A 14664-nucleotide genomic window follows, 5' to 3' on the forward strand; every position below is an offset into this window, starting at 1 on the left:
CAGCATCAATAATATAAACTCTTCAAAAATAGTAGGGGAACCTCATTTTTAACTTGCGGTTGAAACAAATTTGGAGATATATCGGAGTCAATTAGATGAATGTCAATTTATTTCTTTTCTTTTTTATAAGAATTGTTTCTATGTATTTATTTATTTATATTTAGCGTTCCCAGTAAGTTGAATACAAGCATGTACAAGAATATGTGTAATCTGGTGTACATAACAGTTTGTGGGCTCAACAGAGGTATAATACATTAAATATAAATATCAACCGCAATATAGTTCGGTTAAATTATATATTTAGGATTAAATACTGGGGAGAGGAAACAATTTGGTTGCGAAGCTTCAAATTACCCTTAAGTAATTACCAACTTTGGGAATTGTTCTTTTCAAAGAACAAGTACAAATATATTTCTGAGCAGAGAACATTATGTGATCTAATAATGGGTTCTTATTTAAAATGCTAAATCAAATCAAAGCTTTTGTCAAATTAAATTCCTGAATACTTTCCGTAATCCACTGTTCAAGTTTCTACCATAAAGTTTTGGTTTCATCACATTCCCAATATACATGGCTTAACGTCTCACTAGAAATATTACAAAAATAACCTATTGTATTGTCAACAAGATTCATAAGAGAAAGTGTTTTTTTCATAAACAATTCCATGCAGACGTCTGTCTTTGGAAAGTGTGTTATGCTTATACTTCCTGTCAAAATCAAACGTTCTACGGAAGCCTAATTCTGCCACTTTTGTAGCATAAATATTTTTTTCTGCTACAAGTCTCGTTACTTCGAGTATTTTCTCGTTACTTCGAGTTCTTTTCTCGTTACTTCAAGTTTCTATCAAAAACCTGAAATTTCAAATATTTTCTCGTTACTTCAAGTTTCTGTCAAAAACTTGAAATTTCGAGTATTTACTCGTTGCTTCGAGTGTTTTCTCGTTTCTTCAATTAATATTTCGTTGCTTCGATTAATTTCTCGTTGCTTCGAATTTTTTTTCGTTGCTTCAAGTTTCTCTCAAAAACTTGAAATTTCGAATATTTACTCGTTGCTTCGGTATCTTTCTCGTTATTTCAATTATTCTTTCATTGCTTCGATTAATTCCTCGTTACTTCAAGTTTCTGTCAAAAACTTGAAATTTCAAGTATTTACTCGTTGCTTCAAATTTCTGAAAGAAAGTTGAAGGAACGAGAAAAATACTCGAAACAACGAGAAGGGGATGTCCTAAAACTCGGGCCGGGCCAAGCCGGGTCAAAGAGGGCCAAGTATGTAATTGGCTACAACATTGATTATCGAAAACCATGTCTACAATTAATTAATCCAGCTTACACCCATGACAATATGGGCAGCAGGAAGCCACACACGTGTGTCATAATAACCTTATTACGAGTAAATCGCTTAAAACTCAGGAAGACGTGCGAGTGGCCTGTGAAAGTGACTAAGGAAGGTTACGTCTAAAAGAGAAGTCGTTAAACGAAACAGGATTCAAAACGTATTAATCCTTCAGTCAGTCCTGATATACATTTCTGTCGGCCCGGAAAGGTTTTTACAAATACTAAATCATCGTATTTAAAGCATGCCCACAGGTAAATGATACGATCTTTTCCCCACACTTGTTCTGTTCTGTTTAGCCCGGACCGTCAAAAGCAGCATAGATCTCACACATGTATCTTGAATGTTGTTTAAATCTTTAGAGCAGTATTATATCTACCTATATATCATTTTCAAAGTTACAAAAAGCCACATGTAAAGATAACTGGTCCGTAAAAGTGAAGCCCGTTTCCCCCTCCATTCCCAACATATCCAGCCTCTGTCAAAAGTGTTAAGTCTCTGACTTGTCCCGGGCCATCAAAAACAATCTAAACATCACACATGTATCCTGAATTGTACATATATCTAGTTATATCTACCTAAAACCTCTTTATGAAGTCTCAGATTGAAGTAATTTGAACGATCACGTTGCTCAAAGTGGGGCCATTAGCCTCATTCTCAACATGTCACAAGTCATCGGACCACAGTCATATGAATCCCTGTTCTCATATTTGTTTGGTCTGTAGAGTTCCATGGCAAACATCAAACTGATACCCATGGAATGTTACCATTTAAAAAGTATGCCAGAAACACAGGCGAACAACCTGCCTAATATAAGGTAGTATTGTTGTGTTGTTGTTTTCTTAACCCCTTTCACATATGAATCATAGTACTATGTATCATTCACACTCCGATATGTTTGTCAACATATACATGTAGTATGGATGCACCCAGTTCGTCCCTTGCGTCAGTTTTTAAAAGTAAAGAATGAAAAGAAATTGCCCACGCAAACGAACCACATGAAATAATAGCGACAAAGCCCGTTCCATATCCATAAGAGTCGATAGTAAACGTTCCGAATATATTATGAGCATTTTTATATTTTTTTGTGTTTTGTTTTTTTGGTTTGTTTCAAGTGTGTGGTTTTCTTTTGTTGTTTAACGCCGCTTTCAGCAATATACCTGCCATATGACTGTAAATATCGAGTCTAGACCAGACAATCCATTGGTGGACATAATGACAGAGCATATGTTTATGAATCACTAGATACCAGGTGTTCTCGAAAAGGTATGCGTATCCTGTCCCACCATATGGACATCCTGGAGAATTGTTCACCTAGGAACGATTAGGGAGCTTAGGTACAAGTCTAAATAGGGAACTGCAACGTTACCATTTGTCACTGATACAACACATTTTGAGAATGTTGCTACCTTCTGTGTCGCAAGTATCTTACCTTCACCGACTGCTTAGTGGTGGCAGATAAAGCAGCTGTCAGTTGGGACAGGAAAGAAGAAGATATGGTTTTAAGAACAAATCAACATCTCGCAAGGGGAAATGGGGGTATTTCAGACACTAGCCACTTTTGATTGACTCTATGTTGGGAATGGAGAGGGAAAAGGGCTTCATTTAAACGGACCAATCATCTTTACATGTGGCATTTTGTAACAATACAAATTGATATTTAGGCAGATGCAGTACCATTCTATAGATATAAATACAATGCTGGACACATGTGTGAGGTTTAAGGTTTCTTGTGGGAGCCTGGGCAAGACCGAACACATATAATATAGCAACTATTTTGAGGATATAGAAAAGAGGGCATCACTTTACGCAACGTGTTTGCTTCAAACACTACGCAGGAACTCTAGAAAATTAACATAGCTGTAAGTAGCTTTAATCTATATTTAAACATGTCACATTTACCCGCTGCCAATATCAACTTCGCATTAACATAAACGGCCTGTGCCGATTCAGCATGAGGTAATAAAGGTTAATTAGGGAACCTCAATATTTCAATTAAGTAAAGAAATGAAGTCAAAACACTGTCCCTACCTGCTCAGGGCGTCACACGCTAAGAGAAGTAAGTAACCTTCTCACATAGACATATCAAGGAAAAAACATAACAACAAGACGGTGTCTTTTCTACGTGACTCTCAGTATGTAGTCATAGTTTTCTTTTTATTTCATCGTTAAACCTACATTTTCAATCAAACTATACATTTGTGATGGCAGGAAATGTTTCTCCCCAAATGTGTAGATTTCGTTTTAATATTCTGCAATCCAATTTTAGTAGTACCCTGTGGCCCGTCCCGGCCCAACTTTTCTTGGCCCGAGCTTTAGGTACTCCCAACGAGAAGTTAATCGAAGCAACGAAAAAATAATTGAAGTAACGAGTAAATACTCGAAATTTCAAGTTTTGAAAGATACTTGAAGTAACGAGAAAATACTTGAAGCAGCGAAAAAAACCTCGAAGTAAAGAGAAAATTATTGAAATAACGAGAAAATACTCGAAGTAACGAGTAAATAATCGAAGCAACAAGAATTGTAGCAGAAAATATATTTGTGCTACAAAAGTGGCAGCATTAGGCTTCAGTAGAACGTTCAGGTCCGACTATTGTGGGGGGAGAATATATTATACATGCATGTCTCTACTAAACGTAGAAGGAGCGTTGGGCTCTATACCGTCTCGATGGGTTGTTCTAAGGCGATAAGGTGTGGAGATTACTAATAGACTCCTGGCGCTCGGACAAAGTGTGGACAGTGTATGGTGTCTGTGTAGGATGTACAGTTATACCGCACCGTGGTGGTTGTCCGTTGGGGCCTACGGCAAGACAGTGAGTGAGTGAGTTTAGTTTTGCGCTGCCCTCAGCAATATTCCAGCTATATTGCAGCCAAGACGGTTTCAGTAGGAATGTGTAAATGTTTTAGAGAGTGTCATACCTGTGAATATACAATGTCATTTACAAGGTGGCCAAATGACGTCATATGTTATGTTTAGGAGTACACTTTCTAAGTAAAAACACATATTCTCGTGGCGGAGTGGATTAGGTCGCTGTGTGCTGACATTAGGTGTCTGACTCTGAGAGTGTGGGTTCGAATCCTAAAGAATCTTTACTACACTTAGATCGTGTAGCCAGCGACACAGGGGCATAGCTGGATGATTGCATGTTGTGAGTGAGTGAGTGAGTGAGTGAGTGAGTGAGTGACGTGGCATGTAGTATCACGACTCCTTTTAATGCCCCTTCATTCTGAACGAAACATTCAGGTGTGGTCTGGTTGGTACAACAGGGCATGTTCACCCTGCCCATGAACACCCGGTGTCCTACGTGGCATTCAGTAATGCATTCCTGTACTTCTCGTCACATTATCACTTTTCCCACCGTGTAGAACCTCAACTGCATATTTTATATTTTCCCCAGCGCAGAAGTTATGACTATGTATTAACTATGAAGATTACAGATGCAACCATAAATTATCCGCCCGCTCACAGAATGTATCAACAATGACATGAACGTGATATTCCAGTGTTTTAATGAAGCTTGAAACGTTAACCTGTGACACATGCAACCAATTAATTGTCACATGTTCGCAAGTACAAAGAATTGTTTTCGATGAAGTATGTTTGAGTGACAACATCATGTCCGAGTTGTTACTGTAAGTGGGCTGGTATCACAACCTTAATTATGTAAGGAGTGAACTATGACATCACAAACAGATGACGTCATAGTAAAGATTATGACGTCATAGGAGAGATCATGACGTCAAAACGTCCTTACAGGCAATGTACAACTTTCAAGAGGACGGTGAGTGGCGAGACAAGGGGCAGGATGTTATTACAAATGTTGACAGTATGTTCAATCCGCCCTGAGCTTCTTTCCGAGATTGGATTGATATTACAGTAGTTTAAAAGTGTTTTGCTGTTTGTTATTCCTTTTAGATCAATCATATCATCTTTCATAATCATAATCCTTCTCATACGTTTACCTTGATATCAAACTGGCCATAGACGAGCAAAGAGGGTAGGTCACAGCGTGGTGGAAGTTAGCTAAAGTTGCGTAACAGTTTCGTAACACCTAGAAATTACGTGTGAAAATATGAAAACATCGACACCCATAAGAATGTAAGGAAAAGGCAAGAAAGCCTTAAGCTGTTGTGTTTCTCACAGTTTGTCCTGAAATGCTTTTCTTCAGACCAGGTTGAACCCGTGAAGATCCGGGTTAGAATTAATCTTCAGTAACCGATGCTTTTCGTAAGAGGCGACTAACGGGATCGGGGGGGTCAGACTCGTTGACTTTGTTGACGCATGTCATCGTATCCCAATTTTCGTAGATCGATGCTCATGCTGTTGATCACAGGATTGTATGTTCCAGACTCGATTATTTACAGACCGCCATCATATAGCTGGAAAATTGCTGACTACGGCGTTAAACAACAACCCAAACAACCAAATCAGACCAGGTTGGCTCGCCAGAAAACAATCACGATAAGAACCTCCTAGTGCAAGCGGTCTTTGCGCTAATCATAACTCCTGTTTATTAATATGGACTAAATACTGTCATAGCGCTAAGATCGTAACTCCCGTACTTTAAAATGGCCTTAATACTAGCATAACGCTATAATGGTGACATCCATACAAAAACCTTGCCTTTCTTTACACTACCATGGACTAAATACTGTCGTAGCGCTGAGATCGTAACGCCCGTATATTAACATGGACTTATTATTACTGTAGCGCTAAGGTCATAGCGCAAGAACGCCAAGGTTGATAGTTCAACTCTTAATTCTAACATTTCAAGTTAGGGTTAGCCTTAGCTAAGGTTGGTTTTTGGAGCCGGGTCCTGCTACAACGTATAACATATTTAAGAGACAAGAATAGGCTAGTGTGGTGAAAAGACACATGGACTGATACAAATCATCGATACTGATCATCGATGCTGATCGCTCCTCCTAAACATCTACGGTAGAGTTACTCCACCCACTATCGTGGTCTGCAGTGACTACAGTCTGCAGCATCAGCAACATCGTGTACGGCTCACATATCCTGAAGCTGGGGCCTCCTCCTTGTCATCAGGGCCAGCTCCTACAAACAGGCCGTCAAAGAATTCTTAATGATGATGAAATCATGTCAGTTTCTGAATATTTTGCTAAGTACACAATTTTCATTATACCAAAAATATTAAATGACTAATCATTGTATCAAATCGGGTAGGGTGGAATGGCTAAAACAATTGCATAAACTCAGTTACGTAACTATGGGGAGGAAAGTAATACAGCTGGCCGTCATCAGTAGTATATAAAATGGAGATTCTGCATCACTTCCTCCTATGGCATCATTTACGTCAAATAATGCTCCCACCGATGGTTGAAAAATATGAAAAACGGCGTCGACCATCGCTGATGTCTCCCTATGTTTTATGTATATTTTTCTAATTTTAATCTAATCTAGTCCAAAAATAAACTTGGAAACACAAATACACACAAAAACATGCATTTTTTGTCTACTCCATGTAGAAGGTGTGCCCAGGGTTGGCCGTACAAACTGGTTTGGGCGTTTCTGTCTTCTCGTCGGCCTGTGTGTCGACCAGTGTGTCGACCAGTGTGCAGTGCTTCCAGGTCGTGTGGACGACCTTCCGGATAAACACGGAGGCTAGGGAAATATAGGTCCTTTTTGGGGCTGATTCTAGCATCTGCCCCACCTTCTAGATATCCAGACGGGTCTCTTCTTGTTCCTCCACTGCACTTTCTACTCCTTGTAGAGTTCGTTGTCCTCATTGTCGTCATCCAGCCTAGACAAAATGTCGACCAAAATAGTTGTTGTTTGCTCTGCATGGGCCTCGATCCTCCCCAGGCAGTCGTAGAACTCCTGGATGGTCGGACTTGGAGCTATCTGGCCGGCGGGCAAGAGGGTTGACGGTTTTGCGGTGGGCAATACGGTTGTGCTGGAGGGTGAGGCCGGATTTGGAGCTATCTGGCCTGTGGGCAACAGGGTCGACGGTTTTGCGGTGGGCAATACGGTTGTGCTGGAGGGTGAGGCCGGATTTGGAGCTATCTGGCCGGCGGGCAACAGGGTCGACGGTTTTGCGGTGGGCAATACTGTTGTGCTGGAGGGTGAGGCCGGATTTGGAGCTATCTCTCTAGCGGAGAAGGAAATGGGCTTTGTAGCTATTTGCATATCTTCTGTATACCTAATTTTGCGTAGTCGATTGGAACTGATTCCAAATCATTGTTTTATTTCTTGTGCAGAGATCATTCCACGCATGTTGTGAATCTCCTCCACTTGGTCTTGTGATAGTTGTCTTTTCGGAGGCATTTTGTACTATATATCTACATTTGCACAATTGTCTAAATGAAAACGAGGTACAAACTAGGTGCAAACTAAGCAGAAACTAGGCAAACATATGTTTAGTACTAGAATACCTAGCTAGGATGATGTCCCAATCCTCTGCCAGGAAATCCAGGAACATACCGTACAGAACTGGGAAAATCCAAGCAAATCCAAACAAATTCCAAGCAATTACTTAGCAAAACTTAGCAAATGCTTAGCAAATGCTTAACAAATGTTTAGCAAAGCCAAGCAAACTCCAAACAAAAAACACAATCCGTAATGTTGAGAAACATATTTAGGAAGCAATAGCCTGGCTCGATATCTCTGGGCTTGACCTACTTTCTATGCACTGCTGTGTGGCTGAGAATGGAATGTGCGTGGGCGTTTAAACATCCATTAAGAGATTTGTTGTGCCTTATTTGCATACAACATGTTGGCATTGAGAACTTATTATTGTAAGTGGGTATTGCCGGGCTAACACATGAAATGTGGAAAATGCTGTATGACTGAATATTGTCACAAATATGCTCAATGTGCGAGAAGGGGTCGTGTCAATTACTCATGTGAAGTATGTGGTATAGGTGTCAAAAGTAAATATTGCTTGTGCAAAGCACACAGGATTGACAAAGTAAAAATGAAACCTATTAATAAAAGACATGCTGATGTTATTAGTGAAATTAAGAAATGAACCCGATTATAGAGAAAGGTCTGTGTGGTGAAATTTCAATGGCTGCACATCGATACGCATTTACAAACTTGGGAATTTGAATTTGGTTCCTCTGATGTTGATGTCAATAGAATAACGTTGGACTCGAACAAAGGCTGCATACTTGAAGTTGACCTGGAATACCCCAGAGAATTAAACAGGTCACACAACAGTTATCTGCTTCCTCCCCAACAATTAACGGTTGACAAAAACTTGTTGGGAAATACACTGGCTAACGTGGTACCAAACATGATGGATAAAACTAAATACACTGTTCACTATCGTAACCTGCAGCTGTACTTGTAGTTGGGTATGAAACTAAAGGAAATACATAGAGTTCTTGAGTCCAATCAAAGTCCTTTGATGGAACGTTACTTAAGACTGAACATAGGTTTAAGAAAACGGGCCACCAGTTATTTGGAAAATAATCTTTTTAAGCTCATGAGCAACTCGGTATTTGGTAAAACAATGGATAATTCAAGAAATTATGTTAATGTGAAGTTAGCTAGATCTCATGAGGAACAAACACTAAGGAAAGTGATAGAGAGCCCGGCCTTCAACAGAAGTAGAATATTTGACGATAATATTTGACGATGAGTTAGTGGCATTGCACATGACCAGGAGTCACCTCAAATTCAACAGACAGGTCTACGTTGGGATTACCTCTCTAAACACTTGATGTACGACTTTTACTACAAAAAACTGCAGAACCAATACGGTGATAGATTCGAGGTGTTGTACAGTGATACCGATTCATTGCTCTTGGAAATTCGTACCAAGGACGTGTATGAGGACATGGCAGAACACATCAACCTGTACGATGCGAGGGACTATCCCAAAGAATACGCCCTACACAACATTGCGAACAAAAGGGTTCTAGCGAAAATGAAATACGATTGTGCCAGGACTACGATTCCAGAGTACATCGGATTGAGGCCTGAAATGTATTCCATCCAGAAAGCTGACAGCAGCAAGATAAGAAAGGCTAAGGGTGCGAAGAAGACACGAACAATTCAAAGAGGCCCTATTCCACAGACGGACATATAAACACGAAATGAACACCCTGAGAAGTGACAAGCATAGGGTATATTGTTTAAGGCTGAACAAAACATCGTGTCACCGATGGATACGAAAAGATGGATTGCTAACGATGGTGTAACGAGTTACGCGTATGGACACAGTTGTATTTACGGCAAAATACCCTAATAAATACTACGATTCACTACAGCCCACGAGGATATTGGAAAGTGGTCCAAATACATAGAAACGTGCGCCCCAAAAGTGGACCTACATTTCCCTAGCCGCCGTGTTTCTCTGGAAGGTCGTCCACAAGACCTGGAAGCACTGCACACCAGCCGACAGGCCGACACACCGGCCGACACACCAGCTGACACACCGGCCGACACACCGGCCGACACACCAGCTGACACACCGGCCGACACACAGGCCGATGAGAAGACAGAAACACCCAAACCAGTTTGTTCGGCCAACCCTGGGTACCTGTTCTACATGGAGTAAAAATGATGTTTGTTTTTATGTGTATGTGTGTTACATGCGCGTTTTTTGGACTAGGTAGAAGCTATACAGGTACTTCCACTCTTTGGGGAACAGCAACTCATCTTTCCTTTTCGAAATGGACGAGAAGCAGATTTCGCCATGGTTTTTAGCATTTGATTTGTATTTGTCTCTATTTTGGTTGCTGAAACTCACCGGTGCCCTGCTGATTTTAAGACTCCAATAAAATCAGAAAAAAATGCATAAAAACTAGGGGGACATCGAACTATGGTCCACGCCGTTTTTCATATTTTTCGACCATCGGTGGGGGCATTATTTGATGTAAACAATTCCATAGGAGGAAGTGATGCAGAATCTCCATTATATATACTACTTCATCAAACTGAGTATCATTTGTTTATCTCGTAAAGTCTGAACGTGGGAGGGCAGATGCGTCAATAGAACAGCGTGTCACTTAGCCCTGAATGAGGATTGTTAATTTAGGTTTCCGACACCGACGCTTTTCTGTTTGTTTTCTGCCTTTATCGTCGGTAGGCATTAAATTTGGCATCTTAGGAAAGAAATACAGTTCGCTCTACCACCATGTATAGGGCAATAAAGCACACTTTCGCCCTGAACTGTTATAACGCAAGCGTCCTGGTGCTTTAACTATAATAGTTCAGGGCGATAGTGTGTTTTATTACACTTCATAGGGGTGTAGAGCAAACTTTAGTTCCTAAGTATTAGGACACAACATGTGTGCTGGTCCGAGTGGAGACATATACACATGGAGTGAGGATTCGCTTTTGAACAGGCGTATGTGGACAAACATGCATGCACGGTTTTATAGGAAATCCCTGTTTCTGTTATTGACCCAAACCGTGTTTTATTACCAACCTCTTGCTGCGTGCGCTCTTCGTTACGGCGGCGGGGGGTTCTGACAACCTCCGGGAGACAGGAGCGGCGGTACAGGAACGGTACCAGAAACCTTGGTTCAACATCACCGACACGATTCATGCCTGTAAGTAATGGGACTATCAAGAAAACATATCCTTCAGTGTTATAGGAAGGGTAGTGTGAGTGTTGGTGTGGGTAGTGTGAGTGTTGGTGTGGGTAGTGTGAGTGTTGGTGTGGGTAGTGTGAGTGTTGGTGTGGGTAGTGTAAGTGTTTGTGTAGGTAGTGTGAGTGTTGGAGTGGGTAGTGTGAGTGTTGGTGTGGGTAGTGTGAGTGTTGGTGTGGATAATGTAAGTGTTGGTGTGGGTAGTGTGAGTGTTGGTGTAGGTAGTGTTGGTGTTGGTGTGGGTAGTGTGGGTGTTGGTGTGGGTATTGTGAGTGTTGGTGTGGGTATTGTGAGTGTTTGTGTGGATAGTGTGAGTGTTGGTGTGGGTAGTGTGAGTGTTGGTGTAGGTAGTGTGAGTGTTGGAGTGGGTAGTGTGAGTGTTGGATTGGGTAGTGTGAGCGTTGGTGTGGTTAGTGTGAGTATTGGAGTGGGAAATGTGAGTGTTGGAGTGGGTAGTGTGAGCGTTGGTGTGGGTAGTGTGAGTGTTGCGTGGGTAGTGTGAGTGTTGCGTGGGTAGTGTGAGAGTTGCGTGGGTAGTGTGAGTGGGTAGTGTGAGTGTTGCGTGGGTAGTGTGAGTGTTGGTGTGGGTAGTGTGAGTGTTGCTTGGGAAGTGTGACTGTTGGTGTTGGTAGTGTGTGTGTTGGTGTGGGTAGTGTGAGTGTTGGTGTTGGTAGTGTGAGTGTTGCGTGGGTAGTGTGAGTGTTGGTGAGGGTAGTGTGAGTGTTGGTGTGGGTAGTGTGAGTGTTGGTGTGGGTAGTGTGAGTGTTGCGTGGGTAGTGTGAGTGTTGCGTGGGTATGGTGGGGTTTGGTGTGGGTAGTGTTAGTGTTGCGTCGGTAGTGTGAGTGTTGGTGTGGGTAGTGTGTGTTGGTGTGGGTAGTGTGAGCGTTGGTGTGGGTAGTGTTGGTGTTGGTGTGGGTAGTGTGAGTGTTGGTGTGGGTAGTGTGAGTGTTGGTGAGGGTAGTGTGAGTGTTGGTGTTGGTAGTGTGTGTGTTGGTGTGGGTAGTGTGAGTGTTGCGTGGGTAGTGTGAGTGTTGGTGTGGGTAGTGTAAGTGTTGCGTGGGTAGTGTGTGTGTTGGTTTGGGTAGTGTGTGTGTGTTGGTGTAGGTATTGTGAGTGTTGGTGTGGGTAGTGTGAGTGTTGGTGTGGGTAGTATGAGTGTTGGTGTGGGTAGTGTGAGTGTTGGTGTGGGTATTGTGAGTGTTGGTGTGGGTAGTGTGAGTGTTGGTGTTGGTAGTGTGAGTGTTGGTGTGGATAGTGTGAGTGTCTGTGTGGGTAGTGTGTGTTGGAGTGGGTAGTGTGAGTGTTGGATTGGGTAGTGTGAGTTTTGTGGGTATTGTGAGTGTTGGTGTGGGTAGTGTGAGTGTTGGTGTGGGTAGTGTGAGTGTTTCGTGGGTAGTGTGAGTGTTGGTGTGGGGAGTTTGAGTTGGCATTTGACATATTTATGTACTTGACTGATTAGTGGAATGTTGTTCAGGACGAAAAGGTTGTGGAGTGTCTGACATCAGCATTGTTGTTATCTACACCAGGAATAGACACGGACACAAAGGGACATTTAGACCAACTGCTCGCTGTGCCACTCAGGGTCTCATCCAGTTGTAAGGTGTACATCACAAACCTATACAACGGACGCTTGTTTTGCAGACATGGTGTATTGACAAGGCACGAGGACAACGCCATTCAAAGAGCGTGATTAAGTGACTGAGTAATAATTCTGTGATATTTTATGTTTGGTCAATATTGCAGCCATTTAGCCATGACAGGTGACTTCACTGACCGCTCGCCCTTCCTGATACTCCAGTAAGTGATTGGTTCCTCCAGGAATACCTCCAGGGCGGCATCATCAACATAGGATGAATACCTAGTGTAGCGGTAACAAACAAACATCTGACGTATATTACCTGTCATGGCGCTGACAAGGAGACCGACTACCACAACCGTGGTAGCACCAATAGCTGAATACCACAGATAGGACACTGTGTACAGGGCGGAGACACCAGTACTGAAACATGGTAGAGAGGACACTGTGTACAGGGTGGATATACCAGTACTGAGACATGGTAGAGCTGTCAGTGTGTACAGGGTGGAGACACCAGTACTGAAACATGGTAGAGAGGACAACGTGTACAGGGTGGAGATACCAGTACTGAAACATGGTAGAGAGGACAATGTGTACAGGGTGGAGATACCAGTACTGAAACATGGTAGAGAGAACAGTGTGTACAGGGTGGATATACCAGTACTGAAACATGGTAGAGAGGACACTGTGTACAGGGTGGAGATACCAGGTCTGAAACATGGTAGAGAGGACACTGTGTACAGGGTGGAGACACCAGTACTGAAACATGGTAGAGAGGACAGTGTGTACAGGGTGGAGACACCAGTACTGAAACATGGTAGACAGTAGACTGTGTACAGGGTGGATATACTAGTACTGAAACATGGTAGAGAGGACACTGTGTACAGGGTGGAGACACCAGTACTGAAACATGGTAGACAGTAGACTGTGTACAGGGTGGATATACTAGTACTGAAACATGGTAGAGAGGACACTGTGTACAGGGTGGATATACCAGTACTGAAACATGGTAGAGAGGACACTGTGTACAGGGTGGATATACTAGTACTGAAACATGGTAGAGAGGACACTGTGTACAGGGTGGAGATACCAATGCTGAAACATGGTAGAGAGGACACTGTGTACAGGGTGGATATACCAGTACTGAAACATGGTAGAGAGGACACTGTGTACAGGGTGGAGATACCAGTACTGAAACATGGTAGAGAGGACACTGTGTACAGGGTGGAGATACCAGTACTGAAACATTGTAGAGAGGACAGTGTGTACAGGGTGGAGATACCAGTACTGAAACATGGTAGAGAGGACACTGTGTACAGGGTGGAGATACCAGTACTGAAACATTGTAGAGAGGATAGTGTGTACAGGGTGGAGATACCAGTACTGAAACATTGTAGAGAGGACAGTGTGTACAGAGTGGAGATACCAGTACTGAAACATGGTAGAGAGGACACTGTGTACAGGGTGGAGACACCAGTACTGAAACATGGTAGAGAGGACAGTGTGTACAGGGTGGAGACACCAGTACTGAAACATGGTAGACAGTAGACTGTGTACAGGGTGGATATACTAGTACTGAAACATGGTAGAGAGGACACTGTGTACAGGGTGGATATACCAGTACTGAAACATGGTAGAGAGGACACTGTGTACAGGGTGGATATACTAGTACTGAAACATGGTAGAGAGGTCAGTGTGTACAGGGTGGAGATACCAGTACTGAAACATGGTAGAGAGGACACTGTGTACAGGGTGGATATACTAGTACTGAAACATGGTAGAGAGGACACTGTGTACAGGGTGGATATACCAGTACTGAAACATGGTAGAGAGGACACTGTGTACAGGGTGGAGATACCAGTACTGAAACATGGTAGAGAGGACACTGTGTACAGGGTGGAGATACCAGTACTGAAACATGGTAGAGAGGACAGTGTGTACAGGGTGGATATACCAGTACTGAAACATGGTAGAGAGGACACTGTGTACAGGGTGGAGATACCAGTACTGAAACATTGTAGAGAGGTCAGTGTGTACAGGGTGGAGATACCAGTACTGAAACATGGTAGAGAGGACACTGTGTACAGGGTGGATATACCAGTACTGAAACATGGTAGAGAGGACACTGTGTACAGGGTGGAGATACCAGTACTGAAACATTGTAGAGAGGTCAGTGTGTACAGGGTGGAGA

At 42.5% G+C, this 14664-nt stretch overlaps 1 protein-coding gene across 1 annotated transcript in view; it reads right to left on the minus strand.

The window, feature by feature from the left end:
* Nucleotides 1-12628: 12628 nt before the first annotated feature.
* LOC124258419 (sodium-coupled monocarboxylate transporter 1-like) overlaps nucleotides 12629-14664 on the minus strand; it is a 31086-nt gene continuing 29050 nt past the window's right edge. The window contains exon 14 of the mRNA XM_046692516.1: nucleotides 12629-12896. Within this exon, the coding sequence (XP_046548472.1) occupies nucleotides 12629-12896 (268 nt within the window). The remainder of the gene's footprint in view (nucleotides 12897-14664) is intronic.

Source organism: Haliotis rubra, unplaced genomic scaffold (assembly GCF_003918875.1).
Source record: "Haliotis rubra isolate DU_JTF1 unplaced genomic scaffold, ASM391887v1 Scf692, whole genome shotgun sequence".
Taxonomy (NCBI): Eukaryota; Metazoa; Mollusca; class Gastropoda; order Lepetellida; family Haliotidae; genus Haliotis; species Haliotis rubra.